This window comes from Trematomus bernacchii, unplaced genomic scaffold (genome assembly GCF_902827165.1).
Source record: "Trematomus bernacchii unplaced genomic scaffold, fTreBer1.1, whole genome shotgun sequence".
NCBI classification, from domain to species: Eukaryota; Metazoa; Chordata; class Actinopteri; order Perciformes; family Nototheniidae; genus Trematomus; species Trematomus bernacchii.
Window position 1 is genome coordinate 19,632,037 of NW_022987564.1, and position 23,302 is coordinate 19,655,338.

General features: G+C 42.2%; 1 protein-coding gene across 1 annotated transcript in view; it reads right to left on the bottom strand.

The window, feature by feature from the left end:
• nfatc1 (nuclear factor of activated T cells 1) overlaps positions 1–14,086 on the bottom strand; it is a 44,945-nt gene extending 30,859 nt beyond the window's left edge. The window contains 5 exon segments of the mRNA XM_034125011.1: positions 1,958–2,130; positions 4,375–4,577; positions 11,034–11,193; positions 11,492–12,530; positions 13,818–14,086. Of these exon segments, the coding sequence (XP_033980902.1) occupies positions 1,958–2,130; positions 4,375–4,577; positions 11,034–11,193; positions 11,492–12,530; positions 13,818–13,836 (1,594 nt within the window). The 5' untranslated portion in view covers positions 13,837–14,086.
• Positions 14,087–23,302: the final 9,216 nt, after the last annotated feature.

The window sequence follows — 23,302 nt, forward strand, 5'->3', positions numbered from 1 at the left end:
AACATAATTTAAGAGAAAACTATAAAGTATTGAAGAATATCAAGTTTTGCGGTAATGTTTTTTACTTTTATATACTTTAGATCATCCTGACCACCTTGTAGGTAAGTCATAAGTCAATTAAATACCCTATTAAGCACAAAATGAAAAGGCTGAGGAGTTAAGGCGATATGTCAACTTTATAAAAACACATATCGACGGTCTAATAAAACCAATTACTATGCTAGTGAATCAATCTATCAGCACGAGGGAAGTTCCATCATCCTGGAAGGTGGCCACGGTGACACCGATCTTTAAATCTGGGGATAAGGCAATGATGTCCAACTACAGACCAATCAGCATCCTCCCCTGTGTCTCTAAGGTAGCTGAGAAATGGGTGTCAAAACTAATCACCAAACAAGACAAAGGCTTCGCTCCACTCCACCCAATGCAGTTTGGTTTTCGTGCTCACCACTCCACTGAGACAGCTAACTGTGTCTTTGTGGAAAAGGTTAAATCTATGTTGGACACGAACCCATATGTAGGTGCTGTCTTCCTTGATCTCAGGAAGGCTTTTGACACTGTTGACCACCAAGTGCTCCTTACAAAGCTGACTCATTTCAATTTTTCGGCAGTTTCGATACATTGGTTTAAGTCTTACTTATCGAACAGAAAACAGTGTGTTTTGGTCAACGGTGCCAAATCCCCCTACCTTGTGAACCCTGTTGGGGTTCCACAAGGTTCCATTCTTGGACCGTTACTTTTTTCACTGTACATGAATGACTTGCCTAGTTGAATGTGCAAATGTATGCCGATGATGCGGTCATCTTTGTACACGGGAAGAACACTGAAATAATCACATCATGTCTCTCAAATGCATTGGACAAGGTTCAACACTGGCTGAACAACATTTGCTTACAGTTAAACTTAAAAAAAAACAGTATGCATGATGTTCAGTAAACGACCAGTCAAAATCGAAGGATCCAACGTGTTTTTAAACGGAGCAGAATTAGAACTAGTCTCCCACTTAAGTATCTTGGAGTCATACTGGACTCAAACTTGACTTTTAAGAAACATATTAAGAAAGTATCCAATACTATTAAATTCAACTTGCAACATTTTAAACAAATCAGACCTTTCTTAACTGTCAATGCTGCAAAGTCATACCTCCACTGTATGATTCTATCCCACATTGAATACTGTTTTACAAACTGGTCGTTTGCTTGTGCCACACACCTGAAACCCATAGAACAGCTGTACAAGAGAGCTATCAAGGTGTTTGACAGAAAGCCATATTCATACCACCACTGTACCATCCTAGAGAAACACCATTTCTTGAGCTTTGACAATTTTAAGTCTTTTAAAAGTATGTGCTTTATTTATAAATGTTTACATGGACTGCCCCCCCCCCCCCCCCCCTTAGGGGAATTCATCCACAAAAAAGACACTGGACGCTGCACTAGGTCAGAAACCAGAGGAGACTGTGAGGTCCACCGCAGACGGACCACTTTTGGACAAAATGTCCTCTCCGTTAAAGGCAGCTCATTGTGGAATAGCCTCCCAACTGAGATACGGGATTGTCCCACTCTCAATAGTTTTAAAGGTCAACTCAAAGAATGGTTGAGAAACAACCAGACGTACAATCACCGCTAAATGCACTTTAACACAGGGGTATCTCCTCTTGCACTTTATGTAGCACTTGTGTCTTCTCTTGCACTTTATATGTCGTTGCTGCTATATTGTATTACCATGTCATAAATACTTGTGTATGCTGCTCTTGCTCTTTTGCATATCATGTATTTAGTTTTTGCTATGTTTGTAAAATGTAAACTTCTTAAATGTTTAATGTGAGGGACTGCGGATAGAAATGAGCTCAAAGCTAAATCTGGCACTGTTACGCTTGACACATGTTTGAAGTGTTCATTACTGTGCATTGTCCCTGCCAAATAAACGATTAAATAAAACAATGAAATGTACTCACAGCACTCTATGGGGTTGGAGGAGGCCTGCAGGGACACGGTTCTCCCGGTGTTCTGGTTGATGTGGACTCTGAACACCATCCGCACACGAGTGTTCTTGCGTCCAATGTCAGTCTCCCCCTTCCTCAGCTCAATGTCCGAATTACGCAGCTTCAAGATCCCAGCGCAGTCGATTCTGTTGAAGACAAAAGATAAAGAGTTTGCCATGAGCCAAAATATCACATGCATCAACGATTTTCACATGTTCACAGTTCATCAGGATGTGATTTATACAGCATTGCAGCCACACAAATGCGTTTTCACTCCATCAATACAGAGGCTGCAGCCATGTCAACAGAAGATTAACACCCCCAGCCCCGAAAGAGCTTTTACACCTCAGTGCATCCACTCTTGGGTGATATTCAAACTTCATAGAAATGAATTGCTGGGAACATTCATCACGTAATATCTTTGTTATGACCCACAAGAGACTGAAATACTATTGCCCGTCTACAAATCTTAAAGCTGTAATGATTTCTTTCACAGTGTCAGAGTCTTCATCAGACACTTACAAAAACACATGTTTCTATCTGTACTCATCTCAATCTTTTTCTTACTTTAAAATACCCTTCATAACAGTTTCTGGCTTTTCCATCTCTGTGCTACTTGATGCTGCATTCCACGAAGCCTAGTTAATGTCAACTTTTACACACATTTGAACACTCCCTAACATTCTTCACTACAGAAACCAGGGCTTGCTACACTGGAGAAGTAATCAGGTGTTGATGTGAAAGACCCCAGCTGTTCAGCTCTACGCCCACGCTGTAGGGCTGAGAGCAAAACACTAAATACAAATAAAAAAGAAGGACGATACCAAGAAGTATGGCAGAATTCAACGTTATCATTTCATTTATTGAGAAATAATTGGAGTCATACCAAGCTGACCAAAGTGGCTACATATTAGCTAACTGATTTAGATTAATGATTTAATTTAAAGCACGTCGTCGTGAGTTACTGTTTCAGACATATAATAGGGCCCGTTTCTAAACCACATAATAAAACATCTATATGTCACACTGGAGAGCATGTCGTAACGAATAAATCTCCCACAAATCCCAGAGCCTTCACTGTAAGAACTCTGAGGCGTGAGGAGAGAGAAACCGTATCCTGAGGTGAAGTCGTTGTATAACGGGAGCTTATGTGTTACATCCATTAAATCGCAGAGAAAGTGCTGATGCTAGCAGGCTGCAGCTCAGACAGAGAGCTCCGGTCCCAGCCAGGAGCTTCCCCAGTAATCTGATCTCTGGCTAATAAAATGGGAAAGCCACCCGTCTGTGTACAGAGTGTAGCGCGCTGTGGACACACACAGAAAACGTTATATTTCCAAATGGTTAGGTATTCTAGAAAAGCAGCTATCTAATATGTTACAAAAGGAACACGATTTCCCCCTGAGGCCTGGATGGATACCTCAGTTAAAGTCAACTCATAGAATTGGAGTTTAGAAACAGTGATGAATATGTTTGCAAAGCAGCTGCTTCAGATGTTCACATGGCAGGAGTTATTTTATAGTCTTGTGGGAATTTAAGGTAAGTTTCAAGCCATTTTAGACAGGGCACGTCCAAGTTATGACACGGTGAGGACTTTGATGTTCAGATACTTTTGACTTTTTTTGGTTTTGTGGGTATGGATTGATCACAAATGACTTTAAACTTGATGTGGACTTGCCTGAAAGACTGAAATACAACTCTAGATATCTTAGAAGATTACTTTTTTTACTCAACTATACTAAAGCCCTTTTCACACGTGCACTTCAACCACAAAATGATCAAGAAAGTAGCCAGTGGAGCTGTATCTGAGGAGCAAGAGACCCAGTAACGAGTCAGGGTGTTGGATAGAGCCCATGTGTGAATATGATGTTGTTTGTTTTAACGGCAGGTCAAAAACTAAAGAAATCTAACATCCAAGGGTATATAAGAAGGGTCATTTACAAAGAGTTGGCACCAAAAAGGTCTAAATGGAGAGACGACAAGATTCAGGTACTTTTGGTTGAAGGACTGACCCAGAAATCCTCAGACAAATGTAAGGAATAGCAAGAGACTTGGGTTCTTGTGACAAAATGACACACCAATATGTGACAATTATGTAATCCCCGACATGTCCTGCCTCCTGCACGCTCTACCCATACAGTATGCACCCTCCACCTGAATTGGTTATTGTCCAGAGTTCCAAGGAAAACGGCTCTGAATATCTTTATACAAGTCCTTTGGGGCAAGTCCATGTCAATTCTTCGTTCCAGACTCAACATTGAAGACACACGTTTAATTACTTGAGACTTGATTTGGGAGACGTAAAACAAACACTAATTCCAGTCCAAACCCACTGTCAACATTTGATTAGAATATTTGAACCTGTGAATAGGAAACCTCCCTGTGACACTCACATGGCCCGCATGTTGTTCTCCGGCAGCAGGGGGATCTCCAGGATCTTGGTGTTGGTGTGCAGGGCCTCGTGGCTTGGGGTGGACACCGTCTTCCCGGTGATGCGGTGGACCTGGTAGAAGGCGTGGGGCCTCAGCAGCCTGTCGTCAGCTGTGCCAATAAACAGCTGCAGGGTCAGGGGCTCGCTCTCCATGTACCCGTGGAGCTAAAGGGGGGGGGAAGAAAGAAAAGACTCAGTTGTGGTTAAGCCCTAATGTCCTCCCAAAAAAACGTCCATCTGCAAATGTAGGTCCTTCAGAGGTCAGGCTCTCAGTGTGATGGTTTTCAAACAAAGCACCCATTTAGGATCTTGTAATCACCCTTTTAATCTTCTTTTACTTACTACCACTGGCCCGTACACACTTCCTCCATCAGTTAGTGTCAGGCCTGCCAAGATGTTGATCCTACAGTAGCTGGCCCTCAGGGAGCGCCGCTGCCAGAGAGCAGTAAAACCACCTACAGTGAGCAGCGCTGTGATTTGTGACAAGACTAAGCTAGTGTTTCAGAAAAGTCAAAGTCATGTCAGCTCCACCGAGCCCCGGCCAATCAGGGTCAAGGAAAATTCTCTCCTCTGATTTTATCAGTAAAACGATCCCGGCACGATGGAGCTGGAGACAACACAGACGTGCTGCTCGCTGTGTGCTGGGCTCGACCCAAAGCACTCCCAGACCTCCAGAGGTGCTGCTGACAGGAGGCCTCCTGCCAGGATGACCTCAACCACCCAAACTGCAGGGTGCAGGCATGCAGCCCAGACCAACAGAGGGAACCTGAGAACACAGCTACCACTGACAACGTCTGAGAGTTACGTTTGTTATCCTCACAGTGTGACGGGGAGGAATGATAACTAACTTTTGATGACATTATAATTTAAAGAAACACAATTTGTATAATAGGAAATGAAAGGAATTGACTAAATAGTATAATTGGGGACAAAGTTTCAAAATGTAATTTTGTTTCAAAGGCTAAAGCTGCAATCCATTGTTTTCGTAGCAGAGATTGGGGGGGGGGGGGGGGGGGGATTTTGGGGTGTTTAATTTTTGAATCAGTTTTGTGTTCTGTTTTTAAAAATGTCATAATTCAAGCAGGTGGGCAACACAAACAAATAAATACTGTGTACTACACATTGTAAAGGATCCCAATAAACCTGATCAGGGTTTTCAGCTTCCAGCACAATATATACAGTGTATGCTTTAGTGTTTGGCCAAATCCCTTACTATAAAGACTTATATCATTATGATATAATAAACAATATTTTTCAGATTTTTTTCATTCAGATATGTTTACCTATAGTAAAACGAAAGTGCTGCATTTAAAATGATACTGAAGTAAAAGTATAAATTGCAGAACAATAACCCCTGTGTAAGCTATTACATATTATATCATGAAATGTTAATACATTTTTAAAAAATGGTTTAAAGGACATCAAGAGAAAGTCAAATGACTTATTGGTTAATCGTCTAAATGCTTCAGCTCTACCTGTATTAACTGTCCTGTAGTTAATAAGGAAACACATTTTATCAAATCTTCATGTTTTTATTTATTTATAATACTTTTTTTAAACAAGTAACTAAAGCTGGCAATAAGCAGCATGTGATTTGGAGGAGGATCCTGTCAGGGTGAAGAGTCTGCAGCAGCAGGCCTGTGTATTTGTGTAAGGAAATGGGTTGCTGCCTAGCAATGCTGTTTATTTAGGCAGCAGGAAGGAGTGTGATGAAGTGAGGAAGCCCGCTCATAAGGTTTTACTTCTCAAACTGTAATTACAAACAGATTACTGATTATAAACTTTGATTTATTATCAGAGTGAGATACTAAGCAAATAGAAATAATCAAACTTGTTAATGTTACCTGAATGATTTCAGCTGTTCCTGATTGCTTTACTTTAAAAAGTAGGCCTTTCTGCTTATGTCAGCATTTTAGGACATAACAATGTCAAAGTGGCACTCTTGAAATCAAAAAGCCTCACTGCTCTGTATCATCTGTTTCATACAGCAGCTGCAGCAGACAACAGTTATGATTTGTTAGTGCAATTCAATCCAAATGATCCCGCTGCATGTAAAGCCTCCGCTCCTCCACTCAGTTGGACATTGGCAATGCAGCACTCCTCCTAGTTCATTTTATCACCCACAAGAGGAATGCGGAGACTCCGGCTGCTCAAGGCACCAAAGAGGAGGAGAGAGAAGGGGTGAGGGCAAAAAAAAGGGTTCTTCCTGAAAGTCTTAAGCTGTCTTCCCATGACCAGCAGTAAAACGCTGCTGTTCTGTTCCTATGGAGAGAGCCATACCGCCCGACAAGACAGGATGCTACCCTCAGCATGGCATACACTCAAAAATGTTTTCCAGTTCAAAATATTTCAACTTTGACCACAATTGCTGTTGACCTTTTGACGTACAACCATTCAGATAAACGAAGAGCCGTTTGAAGCGCCGCCAGCTAGCACTGGAGGTCACAAGGAGGCGTTTTCACCGACAGGCTCTGCGCCCTACATCGCAGTGAGCAAAGAGCAAATATCGTATGATGTGAAGGCGGATTTAGGATTCTAACCAGAACAATTTGTTTCGAAATAACCTTTTTTCCAAGAACGGGTTCTTTGTAAGACTAAGGAGGAGCCGTTTCCATTGAAATCATATTATTTTGGAAGAATCAGTCCTTCAATGATTGCGGCAGTGAAGTGAAATAAAAACTATTTATTAGCTAAATTGAGGTTAAGGTTAATCTACCCACAATACACAATACATGGAATACCGTAGTTGTTTGCCACATCTTTCATAGAACCATCAGGAGATGGTCTTTAAAATGTGCCTATTCTTAGAACCCCCCTGGTTGGGGTTTAGATAGAACCCTTGGGATATAAAAGGTTCTCTGTGGAACCCCGTGTTTGGATCTTGTTAGCACCTTAAAAAGGTGGAAAGATTCTCAATAAAACCCATAAAGAGGGTTCTTGGTCAGGGGTCAAAAAATGTTTTGCTGCGTGACAAGCCAAAGAACTCTTACGGTTCTTGTTAGCATCTTTATTTCTAAGAGTGCATCAAAGAGTTTCCCAGCTCTGAAAGGATGATCAAACAGACACGCATAAAATATGCACTGCTTTGTTTCAATTTAGTTGAAAGAGGGATAGTGTAACCGGCAATTAATCCTGTCATGCTTTCTGCTTCACATGATATTTGTTTATTACATTTTTGTCTGAAATCTAAATTTGATCAAGGCCATGAAAATGCACATGACTCCAGAATATTAATCAACAACAATGCACTTGAAACAGCTCTTTCGACAATGGGCTGATCATGAAAGCTGAACTTCAGACAGAGAAGAAAAGACCTCACAGACTTGAAAAGGGGGTATGTCCTCTCCACCAAAGTACAGCATGAAACCCTGAGCATTAACTGTGGTGAGGACTGCACACAGCACTTCAGAGGGGCATACTTTAGTCTGCTGCTGGTGTAAGGACGGGTGTGGTTGAGGCAGGCAGCCGCGACGGGATTGAAAGAGAACAGAAAATAGCTGGCTTAGCTGTGCTGGAGTGGAGAGAAAAGTGTACCACACAGACGAGGACCTTCCAGAATAAACTCTGTAAAGTCTGGGCAGGGTTTGAGTCAGAGGGCGGCGGGACGAGCCACAGAGGCTTCGTCAGCCAGCGTCCACAGCAGAGGCAGCAGCCTGTGTGTACCATGTAATCAGGAAGTCACAGAGATGGGGCGGCCTCCAACATCTCCATCACAGCCTGCCAGAAACGTGTGTGGTTTGGTTGCTGCCGCCTCCGCAGGACGCTGCGCGCAATGATGTCAGCCAGTACACACGGGAACTTTCCTAAACAAAGGGAAGTCTGTGTGTTTGGGGTGGTAGCTGGCGGAAAAGTAGGGGAGGGGGGAAGTTTGGGTTGAGGTTTAAAAGAGAACACACACTCTCCTTTTCAGCCCGGGTGAGCCCAGACCCCTGTCATTAAATCATTAGCACCTTCTCATGGACAAATACACACGTCCTGTGCAGATGTGAGTGTAGCTGCAACAAACTGCATGTAACATGTTTTGGTTTCCAAATGTCATATTGGTGCATACTAATATAATGTCACAGCAATGTTAAACTTAAAGCATTTCGAATGATGGCTTGTCAGCAATCCTACTCTGTTCATTCTACATACTAATAGTACAAAATCATTACTATCCGTATTGTTAAATAAGTATAAACTGCATTTTTTTGCAGTTAGAATAAAAGAGCTGAATCTATTTAACCATTTGTTGTCACAGGAAACTATTTATACAAATGTATTGTTTTATAAAATCTTTCACCCTCACTAGGCAATATTATAATATATCACTAATCACATAATGTATTTTTATTATTGAGGACATTTGGAAAGCGCTGTATCATAACGTGTAACTTAACCTTAATTCTCTGTCTAGAGTTGTTGTGTGACTGTGGTTGAAGAAATGTTTAACTATTTTAGAAATGTTTGTTTTTCTTATCATATTTTTCAACTTGATTAAATATATATATATATATATATATATATATATATATAATATAATATATCAACATTTGTATCAGCATCAGCAACCCCTTATACCTCAGGTATTAAACCTGCATACGTTTCTAATCACTTGAGGAAAAGAATACAAGCTATAATAAAGAGCGCATACAAAGCAACATTAAGCTAACGTTGGTGATTGATGGTTCTAGTTCCTTTAGAGCAGGGATGGGCAACTTGGATGGTGGTGGGGGCCACATAATGTATGTATTGGCCACCAGGGGGCCGCAGATTCACTTGGAACACACACACAAATTGCATGTATTGTATGTAATTGTAGTTGTCTAACTTGAACCTAGCTAAGACACTCTGCTGTTCCTCAGCGCCGCTCCACCTCCCTCCCGCTGAAATTATGAATGAAAAGCGTATAGTAATCATAGATAACACGGCAGGGTCCGTGACAGTTTGTTTTCATCTGATTTCAAATAAACAAAGTCTTGGTTTTTAGAATATTAAACTTGTTTCGCCAAGTTCAGATGATAAATACAACTTTTAAGCTTGTAACGGCATAATTACAAGCGGTAACTTAACGTCACAGCAGGCATAACAACAGCCAGTGTTTCTTGTGAGTGTTTCCATGGGAAACAAACACAATACACACAAACACGTCACAGATTATATTGCGGTATTTGGCTGCCGAACGAAATCATGTACGCAGCTCGCGACGTAACTAGGAGTCTAGTGGACGGTATCAGTACTACAAGTAAAGAAATACTTTTTTTTCTTTTTTTTTCTTTCTTATTAATTACGTTGTTTATACATTAATCTGAGGGCCGCAAAAAGAGGAGGTGGGGGCCGCATGCACCATTTGCCCATCCCTGCTTTAGATGTACTGTCCCAAAATATGTGTAACCTTTGTAGAGAGAAATAGAAGACAACTACTCGCACTGTTTTGGATCGTATATTGACTTACACTAACTCCTGAGGGAAAAATCTATCCCATTAGCTGCTAAATGCTCAACTATGTTTACTAGCTTGTTGCTAACTTCATCTCACTGGCTCTAGGGGGGGAGAGTACTAGAACACTCTGGTGAGTACACTTCACTTTGTCCGTTTTCTGGTGAAAACATTACTAACTCAAAATCTTCTGAGAGTAAATATGAAGTATAGCATTATTTACACATCTGTTTCGTCCTTTAAATGTTTGCTTAGCAATGTTAGCATTCCCCATTCAAACTACAGGAAAGGGTTAGCTAACGGCACCTCTCTGGCAGAAAAGTACTCAAAAGTCATTTTATCGGAATTGAAAGCCAAACACAAAAAAAACTATTCCCCACATGTGACGAATGTCTGGTTAACTTGTAGAATTATTGTAATGTTATAATAAAATGTCAAAAGGTATAAATTAAACAGACGGCCTGGCTCACCGCTCACTTTGTCCAACTCGGCGCTGCAGACCCTTTATTTATTCAAAGAATGAGGTCAGCGGTGTGCAGTAATGGTTGGGGGACCAGATGGGTTTAAAACCAAAACATATCTGCAGTTGTCCACATTTTTTTTCTTTAGACACGACCACCAGAGCTACTGTGGTTAAAGCTCATGACTAAGCTCTTACTGGACATGCTACATCACTTTGTAACTGTCTGCACTGCACTCGACAACGCAATGGAAAAGTCTGAGTCACTCTTGTCTGGACAGGAACTGACTGAGTGGACTGTTCTCTCTAATAGCATACCTATGGTATTCCATTCAGAAATATGACATCTTTTAATAACATAACAGCAAGGCTATGAAACACAAGTTGCCCAAATCTATTTTAACACTCGGTATAAAAAAACAGGAGGTTTACTGTTGAGGCGAGACGTGACGAGGTAAGGAGAAATGGGTCTAATGGCTGCACCATGTGTTGGTCTAATCATCACAGGAAACCAAACAGTCTAGCTTAGGGGTTCTCAACATTGGGTTCGGGCCCCTGAGGGGTAACAGCATTAATCTGCAAGATGATGTGAAAATGTTGTTGATTTTTTTGCTTGCGAAAACACTGGATCATTTTACTTCAAAATACTCATATGGCAATTCAATGACAAAAATAGAGTGTTTCAGATAGATGCTGCTTTGTTTAAAGACATCACAAGACAAAGAAGCGCGAGTTAAGCAGACCTGCACGACGGGGTGTCCTCCTGCCAGGGCCTTCACCGCCCCCCTGCTGCCCTCCGTCTCATAGTGGGCTCGGTGGTGGGACTTGGGCTGCAGATCGACCTTCAGGCTGTACGGCCCCGAGCTGGACGGCAGCTGCCAGTCGAGAGCGGGCAGGGACGGGCTGTCGGGGTGAGAACATGTCCAACATGTTAACTTAACAAGGTGGGAGGAGGGCTTATTTTAGATACACTTATCAAGGTAGAATGTGCAGAATGTGAAAACACTGTGATATGCACGAGTTTGGGATAACCCTTTTTCACAAATATGTTTAAACATGCTTCTCGTCAGTAAGTAGTCTGTTTAATGTTTTTATTTGTATCGAGCAAACAAAAGTCTACTCCCTTCAGGCTTTATTTCAAACTAATTTGACCTCAAGGTGAATTAAGTCGTCTTCGACTCAAACCAGGGTGCTCGCTTACCTGACATATTGCTTTGGCTTGGACCAGGAGTACGGATGCTGCGGCACATCCAGAAACCCTCCGCAGTAGCCCTCCTTCTTTAATGGCATCCGTTGTTCATCCAGACCGAGCTCCCCTGGAATCAGGTCCTCACCTCCAGGCTCCAACTTCAGGTTGATGGTGGGGCTGTGCTCCAGGCTGGTTTTCCGGGCTTTGATGGGGATCCCCTCCCCGAGGTCGGTCACCCCATCTGTGGTCAAGGCATTGATGGCTGCCAGGATGGCCGAATTGGTGTACTGGTTGGTGTTTGGCAGCCAGCTTTCCTCTGTGATACTGAGGCGAGGGGAGGTCTGCGGGGAGAGTCCAGGGGAGTGATTTGGTGAGTACGGGTATTGCTTGTGCGCTGGTCCGTTGCCGTTAAAGCTGTACTTCCTCTTTGCACCACAAGGGGAGTTTGGCCTGGAGCCGCGCTGACCCATCCAGGTGTCGTCTGTCACGCTTGTGCGAGGAGAGGTGGAGGGGGAGTTGCGAGGAGATCCACCAGAGGTGAAGCCATCCCCTGGCAGGGTGAGGGTGGACCCCTTGGGGGACACAGAGGGCGACTGCCAGGGAGAGTTCTGGGGCGAGTTGTCATAGTTGTAGGAGAAGCTCGACTCGTAGGAGGAGGCGTCGGAGTGGCCGCTGCGGGATGAGATGCTGCTGGCCGGGCTCAGGCAGCTGGGGTCTCTGTAACTGTCTGCACTGGGGAGGGTCAGCGTCACTATGGAGTTGACCCGCTTGGCAACAGGAAGGTTGGTCTCCTCCACCTCATCCTCAGGAAACTGACTGTAGGCTGTGATCTCGATGCGAGGGCTCTCAAGGGTCGGGGCCCCGTTTGGGCGGACGCTGGAGGATGAATAGTAGCCGCCCGCTCTCATGTCCTCCTGGGAGTCATAACTGTGAGGCTCTGTGACGGAGACAGATATAGTGGGGCCGGACTTGAGGCTGAGGTACTGGGAGGGAAGACAAGGGTTGCCCAGTGGGAGGGAGAGACTGACATTTGGCGTGTAGCCATATGCATCTGGAAGGCAAACAGATTGACTTTGTTACCATGATAATCAAACACACATTCACTGGCACGCTCACTGAGTGGGACACAGCTGCCAAGTGGAGTCTTATGAGAGCTGTTGAAGAGGTGTTGCCTAATGGCAAGAGAGCTGCTTGACTACCAGATTTGGCCCTGGCTATTTCCTAATGCATGCAAGTTAAAACATCACTTAATCACACAAAACATCCCTGAATGGATCAAATTATACAAAGCAGAGTTGGGTGACACAGATAAAGGTGCCAAAAATAACTCCAGACTAAAAATAACTAAAGCCAAACCCAGGTGGCTTTTTTACCACTTCTCGATGCCAAATGTATGCCACTTAATGCACATGCTGTAGCTCATAAACTCTAACATTATGAAAACACACCAACGCTGTTGTTGGCTGGTTTCATGACCCAACAGCCATTGAAAATAAACACAGGAGGGACATGTTTAGTTTATTTGCATGCTGTAAAGCTGCATGCTGTACCCAGCTCGGGGGAAAGCTCATGGTCTTGTGCCAAAGCTCCCGCTGGGTCATATGAAACTCTGCCTGTCTGTGGCAAAGGCTGAGGTCACAACCAGGGGCATGGGGGGGTGGGGGTGGACATGGGAACAGGAGTTGTGGTTACATGCTGCATGAAGCTGGGTGAATGTGCCCACAGTGGAGCACGTTGATATGGATGGAGATGCAGACAGACAGTCACCACAGCTCCTGTCTGCTGTGAATTAAAGAGAATTAGGGGCCCGCCATAAAGACTATGACATCAGTGCAGCACCATGTGAATCCTTGTAATAAAAGAAAAATGATGCTTACATTTAATTATGCTTGTGGTGTGTGACACAGAAGCACTGAAATGTTTATTTTCTATAATTAAACTGCTGCCAGTTAGCTGACAGGTAGCCTGAGGGGCTATGCCATCAAATGACTCTCGAATCACCCACTATTTTACCCACAATTCCATGTCAATTAGTAGCAAAAGTTACATTCTGACTATTTTGGGAACACTTTTTAGTCTTGAGTGGCTCACAGAAGCAGAACCACGCCCACCATGCCCAAATCATAGGGAGGGGCGCACAGTGTATATCTCCACCACTGGTTTAACTGCACTCTGAATACAGACATTTAGCAGGGCAAAGTGCTGCTCGTTCAATGTAACATCACAGCTCCATGTATCACATCCGGGTGTAAAGTGTCAAAAATGTACGAGAAGTTAAATAAATGCACTGTTATAATAAAAAGGAAAGCATTCTGAAATGAATAAAAGTCAAACTTACCCTCTTCTGCGGACTTCATTTTCTTCTTCGTCTGGAATCAAACCGCTGCAGATGCCTAATCCATATAGCGGAGTTTATATATTCCACAGCTGTTGCTCAGGATCCACACGCACTGTTTCACCGCTAACAGACAACGAGATGAGAAAAAAAGTCGCATCCAAAAGAAAAAATGCGAATAAAAATATTAAAACATGTGGAATAAGTTCATGGTCATAAAGCTATTTCCGTCGCGGTGTGGAGACGCGGGGGACCCTGGCTCTGCTGCTGGCTGTGACGCACTGCTCCGGCGCACGGAGGACTTCTGCGCTTTTAAACTCGGGGATCACCTCGGCGGCGACGCACCGCCCCTCTCCAAACTCTGACGCACACACACACACGCCCGGCTACAGGACGGGTCCAATCGAGATCCTCTCTCACTGGCGCTTCCAGGGGAGAAGGAGGCTAATTAGAGAAGCTGGCAGTGAAAGCCTGAAAGCTCCTATATTGGTAAAATAAGCCCTCGCGACGGGAGAGTTGAATACAAACCTCCAGTGATTGGAACAAACATCCTGTACACTGCCTGCTGCTGAACGTGCTGGATAGAGCCAGGGTCAGAGGAGGAAGAAGTACCACTGTTTAGGAATACTCTGTTACAAGTAAAAGTCCTGCATTCAAAATGTTATTCAAGTAAAAGTACAAAAGTATTAGCATCAAAATATGGTTAAAGTACCAAAAGTAAAAGTAGTCATTGTGCAGATTGGTCCATTTCAGAATAATATATATGATATGTTTTATAATGATTGATCATGAAAGTGTTCTCAAAGCTGGTAAAGGTGCAGCTAGTTTGAATGACTTTGTATACTGCAGGGTAGCTTGTGAATTTACTCCAGGTAGAACTAAAGTCTGATTTAACACTTGATTATATTTCACATCATTCATCCACATCTGTAAAGTAACTAAAGGTATTAAATAAATGTAGTGGAGTGAAAGTACACGATTTACCTTTGAATTGTAGTGGAGTACAAGTACAAAGTAGAAACATTTTTAAAAACTCAAGTAAAGTACAAGTATTTCAAAATTGTACTTAAGTACAGTAGGCTACTTCTAAATCTACTTAGTTACTTTACACCACTGGCCAGGGTGAACATCCTTGAGAATAAACAGTGAAGGGTTAAACACCATGGTTTGTTGGGTGGCATGTCCCCATTATCCACGGCTGACTTAATGAGCATGAAGGACATTAATCTGGAGTTTCCACCCACTTTATCTACAGAATCTGTTCCTCTTGGCAGCGTTTTCAAAGGAGCCATCACTGCTGCTGAGAGACACTGCACATGGAACCCCCAAATCAAGATTTATGAGCGGGGTAATCCTCACAAGCGTTTTTACATTAAACTGCTGCCATTTTCACCCTGAAAGAGCCATTCATCATCCGGTTATACAGCTGTCGGATGTTCAGTTAAAGACTCCTGGGTTTTTTTTCTTTCTCAGATTGCAGCTGAGAACAGGTGAGTGCAGGGAAACATGCCAGAACATAAAGCTACAAATGCTGCTTCACATGAAGTTATTGCAAAGGCAAATAATTGCTTTCCACTTCCTCCTGACAGACTGCACGTCTGCGGGCCACACAACACATAATTATCCATACTTTCATAGAAGTACTATATAAAAATCAAGTCATATACCCAGTCATTTGACACGCCGAACTGAGAATCTTCACAAAGTTTCCCACATGCCGCTCTCTCTGCGGTTGGTGCATATTATTCGGCCTCTCTTCTCCACGCAGGCCGGGCTGAGGCTATCTTTGGCAGGTCTGGATCTCTCAGCAGCTGGCAGCAGGCTGGTGCTTTTTCTGTGATGACAATAGTCACATGCTGGCTCTCCATCCCTGGAGGTGTGGGGGGGGGGGGGGGGAGGTGGGGGGGGGGGGGGGGGGGGGGGGGGGAGCTACATGGCTGCACTACAGCGTCTTATCAGCTGGCACTGTTGGTGTGATCCACTCTCAGCCAGAGGAAGGGTGAGGATGTGTCTCAGATAAAGGTCATAACTCCTTATTGTTTTTTATATCTGTTGTAAAGAATGTTCCATCTGGTGTGGTACATTTGTAGTATGCTTATAGTATTTAATTTTCTTTTGGGACTTCTGCATCTCATATGTCTTAGGCAGGTTGCATATATAGAGCAATTCATAAATTGCAGACTGCTGAGTCTTTTTTAAATATCACCTCAGACAAGTATTATTTCTTTGTCAAAAAGACAAGCAATGTCCTTTAAATGCCTTCCCTCTTGAGTTGATTGATGTAGCGGTAAAGCAACTGATGGCAGTTATTAGATTAACAGCCTCAATAACACAAATTAAAATGTACTAAGACTGCGGTTGAATAGTCAACACAAATGTTGTCCTATGTCTTTTCCTAACCACTCTTACAGCACTTGACCTTAATGGAAAACGTTACCAATTCAAGGAAATAGACAACTGGGATACTGAGAGAATCACATGAGAATCATTTCATTATGTGATGGTGCTTTGGTTGACGAGTATATTCCAAAAATTCTAACAATTGTAAATTAGCACTGATAACAAGGTACAGCTGAGCATGATTATTATAGTAATCCAGATAAATCACTCAAAGCCACAAATGTCCACCTTCTCGTGGCGCGAGAGGAGTAAGGTTCCATTCGCTGGGCACCATTAATATCTGTGTAAAGAATCCTCCAACAGTTATTGAGAGGCTTCAGTCTGGTCCAAAGCGGTGGACTGATCATCCAATTTATATTCTAAGAGCAACCACGCAAGTGTGGCTAATAATTCATACTCTAAAGTAGAAAACATGTATGGGTTAATAAATGTATTTCAAAAGCATCTGCATGTACCAAGTCATTTTATTATATAAAAGTTGAGGGCCTGTATACTGGGGCTTGCTACCCGTGGAGGGCGTTTGAATCTGGTCTTGGACCATTTACTGCATGCCATCCCTACTGTCTCCCCTTCCAACTTTTTATCTAGGCTTCTTTTACTGTTTTATGTGTCTGAAAGAATGGCACCTTTTGACATGTCTCATTGTAAAATACTATGTGAAAAGACAGAGCAAAATACCAAGAAACAGCAAGTTCTGTCATGTAAGATGTAGATTTGACTTGTTTGTGAGGTGCAAGCTTTCAAATACTAACTGCTTCTGTAGTTCTTTCCTAAACCGCGAATACACAACTGCACGATTATCAAAATAACACTCTATCCCTCCTCCTACTGCCATATTCATACGGACACTGTTTCAGACATCAGCTCTTGATCCATATTTGTCTCCATTGTGCAACCCCACATCCAAAGCAATATTCCCTCCTCACCCACTGGGATGTGATTCTGGCCGAGCCCCTCCCCCCCGCATCAGAGGATCTGAGGGAGTGACGACACTTGTGAAATCCTATCCATCTGTTTCATCATGGGGACGTGGCTCGGTGGCTCCCCAATCATCTGAAGAACCCCACACGTTAGTTTGACCTCATGGAAATCTCTCATGGGATCTGGGGGGCCTGCCAGGGGCAAAAGGGGGGGGGGGGGGGGGCTCCAAAGTTATGTGTAGCTGAAACATGTGCTGCAGTAAACACTTCCACCCGTCTGCAGTTAATAAATAGCTCCTCTGCTGATTGACTCGTGGACCCTCGTACGTCAGAGCGGTGCTGGTCTCGTCGTCTCTCTGGCCAGGCCTGGTGCTGGTTAGTGGACACCGTGGTAACAGACACACAGACCGGATGGATCCAGAGCCACAACTGAAGGAAGAGCACAGCAGATAATGAGAAACAACAGCATCGTCACGCGTTGATAATGTAGACACGGCAGAGTGGACTGTGGACTCCCTTTGATATCAACAAGCTGCTTTAACTGCTGACACAACAGACGCTGAATTTATTCAATATTGGAGCTGTTTTTAGTTATCATGGGACGAGTCTTAATGAAGTCTGAGGTCAGTTCAGAAAAGTTAACATGAATAATGGAGTCTACTCGATTCCTGCTAGGCACCCAACGTTAGACAGACAAAAGGTCTATTCCACATGTGCATACTATATAATATACTGTATTTGCATTTTGGCTATTGGTCCACAAACAAACTTTGTTTTATTTAATTGAATACATAACTTTTGTCTTGCAGGGTGAAGCTTTTCCAAAACTCGGTTTCCAAAACTGAGTTTTTGGTAACAACTGTGCGACATAAACTCAAGCAACATATTATGCAACGACAGATGTGGCAAGAAAAAGATCTGCTTCCACCTTCACTAATAGGACTTTTAATATGGTTGCATATGTAGTAGATGTATACTAACTCTTTCACTTTACGGAGCTGTGTGAGTCCCTGGACCCGGAAGTCAATATTTGAAGGTTACTACATGAGTAGTAACTAAATGAGACTCCTAGACGCCATCAGGTCAAACGTAAGCATGCTGGCAACATGAATTCATGGTTCTCAGTTTAGCCTTCCGTTAGCAAATCGAATTTGAGCTTCGACTATTATAAAAGTGGTGTTAATATCTAAATATGCCAGCACTCTTAAGGAACAGAGGTGTCAGAATGTGCTATTGAGGTCACTGCTAAATTATCCAACACCCCATGACACAGACTCTGCTGTCAACTTGCCGAATTTGGACCTGTATTGTGTGTGTCTGTGTTTGTGTTTGGCCAAACCCCCCTACTGGCCTCAAGAGCGCTTTAATTGTGTTTCGCACTTTCGTGTGTTTCACAACATTCCTTGAGAGGACGATATTTCCTTTGAGAACAAAGGAGAAAGACAAAATAATGATTTAACATATCTGTTTACATGTGGACTAGGGCAAAGTTAGCAGCTAGCTTTGTGAATATTTGTGAGACAGATACTTCTCTCAGGGTAGGAGGAGATCAAAAGAGAGCTTAAAGAAAGTGAATACTTAACACACATTCATCAAGTGTCACAAAAAAGGCTCCAAATAAGTGCTAATGGTGCTCTGAATCTGCTGGATGTTTAAATACGCGACTGTTTCCTACCATGTTCACCATAAACATGTCTTATATGTAAATTAAATCCGTTGCAGTTTTACAAAGTTACTTCATACCTGAAGATGGCTGAAAGCAGCATTTGAATGCAATTCAAATGTGTAGGTTTAATGTTTACTGTTCAGTGTAATCACCTGTAACCACACCCAGCAGTGATGTACATGTCTTCATCACTGAAGCAGTGAGAAGTGTTAAGTTGCCCTTTAATACACAGTATTCAGGGTGTAAGGCAGTGATACACAGGGCAGTTGTTGGGCAACTTGGATAGAAGGCAAAAAACTGACTCACTTCAATCCCGCAGGAACATCCTGTCACCATGAAAAATGAACAGACACACTTTTTTTCTTGCCATAATTGCCAGGGAACGTAATTTTACCCTAAAGATTTGAGATGTTTGACATGTCAAAATATGTTTTTGCCATCATAAAGCTGTCGCATTATAACTGTAGCAGGTTTCAATCCCTTGATTCAAAGTGTGTTAACAGTGAGTCCTTCACACTGAGCCAATGTGTGACCTTCACTGTGAGCTAACAGAGCCGCTCAGTGAGGACAACACAAACACATAATAACACACACCAGATCCTCTATGGTGCAATACTTTTGGCTATTGACACAATCACATTGCTCATTTAATCACACTGTAGATCATCTTAGGGACACATTTAAATACTTGTTTTACCCCGCGTCACTGTGATCCTAACTGCATTGCTCACTGAAGTTTGGCCTGGTGTATCATCATGTTAAGCTTCAGAGGGGTAAAGCACGGGGTTGGGGTGGTCTTACAGTCACAAACCCACACATTTTTGTCGTCCGCCATCCCGTATATGGCCACTGCCAAGTTTGCGAATACTCTGCCCGGTATGACGTGGTTTGGCGGCGGCGAGGTGGAAAAGACCTCAGCTCGCCTTTCTTTCCACAGCTCCAAACCTCAAAATCCAGTGCCTGGCTTTATTTGCGTCTGAACAAAAACACGATGGAACATTGGACGCCGTTGTAAGTTATTCATAAAGTAAGAAACAACCCAAAATGCTGGCTTTCCCACTGCTGAATCACCTGTTTGTTTTGGAAAAATGAATTGGAAGGAAAGTAAAACAAATATTACTGTACTTCTTTGTGTTTTCTAAGCCTGCTCACACCCCCCTCTGGCCACATGTGCACTCATAATTGCTATTTTATAAAGTGTTTCTTGATGTAGAATAATAAAAGAGTATAAATAGTCTCTATAACCATGAGTTGAGTTCAGTCTGTGCCCAGAAAAACAGTTTCAGGGGACATTAAGTAATGCGCAACCACTTTTGGCGACCAAAAAAAAAAGAAGAAAGAAATATCGCTAAAACTTCAAAAGGGCTATGGCACAGCTTCCAGTGACCTGAAAAGACACGAGAGAGGAGGAGAAAGGTGGAGCTGAAATCAAACCAACATGTGTGGTGTTACACATCACCACCAGAAACCAGTGGTGGAATGTTTCTAAGTACAATTACTTAATTACTGTATTTAAGTACACATTTGGGTTACTTGTACTTCCATTTAGTATTATCACATTATACACTATATACTTTTACCCTACTACATTTTTTAGGCAAATGTACTTTTTACTTTACATCATTTATTTTCAAGCACTGTTTACTAGCTACTTTAAAGTGGACCTATCATGCTATATTTAAATGATATATTGTAGGGCCATACCTATATACAGTAAGATATATTTATACGTTTCTGTTTTCAAAATACCAAACAGATCATGCATTTTAGCCATGCCTCATTTCGCTCTATGTGCTGTTTGCTGTCTACTGGGCTGATCTCTGTGAGCTGCAGCTGACCACGCCCCCCTGCAGGAGAGGGGAGCCGTGCTCTGATCAAGTCAAGAGGGGGAGAAAAAAAGATCTCCGTCCTCCGTGTTTTATTTATATATACAGTCTATGGTTTTATTATATTATTATAGGCCTATAGAGAGTCGTTATTCATTTGTTTTAAAGCAAAGAGATTTGGGTATGGAGGAAAATAGAGAGGGTTGTGTTTTCTGACACTTGGTGAGTTCCCTGGAACACCGGGGACACATATAAATGTATAAATATTTTGCATGATAGGTCCCCTTTAAGTTTGTTCAAATAAAATATAAATCAACTAACCTTTTTATTATAGGTTAAGCTCCCCAGCAGTATATAAAGTACATTTAATAAACTACATTTGTACCAGGTCCAACATTTAAATGATAAACACAATAATGTATTTATTGTATTAATAATTAAAATACATTATTACATGTTAAGTTGAATACTCGATTCGGATTGGTCAATTTGGACATTCAAGAGGTTGTTCATTCTTGGTAACAGACTGCTGCTTAAGGAGAGCGGAACTTCACAAAGGAAGATCAAGGGACTATTTGCAGTCATATCAATCGGCAGAAAGAAGTCCGGTAAATTGAAAAAACATTAGTTTTCATCCATCAGAAAACACTGTGGAATTCTTTTTTAATATAATGTTTTCATATTTGCAAGAGCACAACACTTTGGATTCAGGATGGCTAAACTGTCCCCAGTAAAGAACAGAACAAGAGAACAAGAGTGCAAGATAAGGAAAGACGTTAAAAGACAGAGCGATGGACGTCAGAGAAATGAACAGAAGAAGAAAGACAGGAAGTAAACAATAACAAAAATCATGGGTTGCAGTCAAATTGTCAAAAATCAGCTCCTATCGTCTTTTCCAAACCATTATTCCTTGACCTCTGTGTGAAACACAGGGGTTAAGGAATAGTGGTTAGGAGTATTCAAAAGGTCTTAGGAAAAGAAGACCGGGCTTCAAGAAAATCCGACTGCACTTACACTATCTGACACATTTTTGATGAGCCAGCAGATGTTATTATTACAGCTAGTTTCCTGTGGGGAAACTAGAGTTTTCTATACAGAGCATCTAGATACTTTGCACCATGTGCTCTTATGGTGTGGTTTTATGTGGTTTTATGGACATGGACAACGTTGAAAAATATATTCTTCATTAGGTTGGAACTGCAATCAAAAAGTTAAGTGGAACTTAGTGTTGTCACTCTCTGGTCCACATGTGTTAATCATCATAAATCCCAATACGTATGATTGTATGAAAATATTAAAAAAGAAATACAATTGTATTTGTTATAAACGTGTTAGGCCTTAACATCTATCACTGTGTATATCACCATTCAAACATGTTTAGAAAAGTTAAAGAAACGCCACACAGCTCAGTAAACACTTTGAAATGTGAACTTTATTTGATCATTTCAGTAGAAAAGACACTTCGTCAAGTAATGGTATAAGTTGTAAAATGTTTAATAAGCACCGTAACTTTCATGATACGCATTTCTCGGTCACGATCGGTTGTTTCCGTGAATGGCCGAATCTTGTGCCACGGCAAATGTTGCGGCCGCAAGGCATTGTGGGGCAGCATTTTGTCTTTCCTTTCGTAAAGGAAAGTCCAGTGTTTCCTAAGCTAAATGAGGTTCTAAAGGAAGTTTTAAAGCTCCTTTCCTATCATCTTCTAGAGAATTTGAACAGCTCTTACCATGGCTGATGCTGAGGTACATCCGGGTCATTTCACTCCGTCAGGAACCTTCCTGAAATAATCTGAAAACGTATACGCAACCGTGGTCTGATTACAGACTGGTTGATGACAAAGAAAATGTGAACTGACATGTCACAGAAAACCCTCGATCAGTGCTGCCGCCATTTAAGTTACATTGCTGTTGTTGCAGTTCCAAACTTTGATAAGCAGTAGAGTGGACCTTTAAAAAAAAATCAATAACATATTTTTAAATCAATGTTGTGAGTCAAGTCGGTGGTTATTTAAAAGATTTGTGAAAAGGGATCCTGATCGCCATGTTTTTTTTTCTTTCTTCATTAATTACCGCCTTGCTGCTCATTATCCCTTAAATAATTGAACATATATGATTCTGAAATGTTTCATGGAGCATTAGTACTTTTATTGTACCAAAACTTGATAATAATACTTATACTAATATATACTTAAGAATCTTTACACAAGTACAATTTTCAATGCAGGACTTTTACATGTAACTGAGTATTAAACACTTTTATATTCATATTTAAGTAAAAGATCAGAGTACTCCTTCCTCAAAAACACTTTAATTTTGAGATTTGGACGGCTAAATTCTCCCCACCTGACGAGTCACTGCTGTTAATCAACTTAGTATTTATATTACTGTCAGTCTGAGGAATTAGGGAGTCAATATCTTTCTTTTTGCATCTCTAAAGAAGGACTGTTTGTGTTTCTGTTTGGGTAGGTTAGATATTTAGTTGTTGACCCCCCCACCGCACCACGCCCCGCCACCACCCCTGCTCTCTCTTACAGGCAAACTTCCTGTCTCCCATCAATGTTCCCCTTTTTTCTCTGCCGCTGTGACAGAATCCCCTGCTCTGTTTCCTGTTGTGAAGGCCCGTTGCCTGGTTACAGCCGGGGGAGGAGTTTTCAAAGCCGAGGGAGCGCCTGTAGAG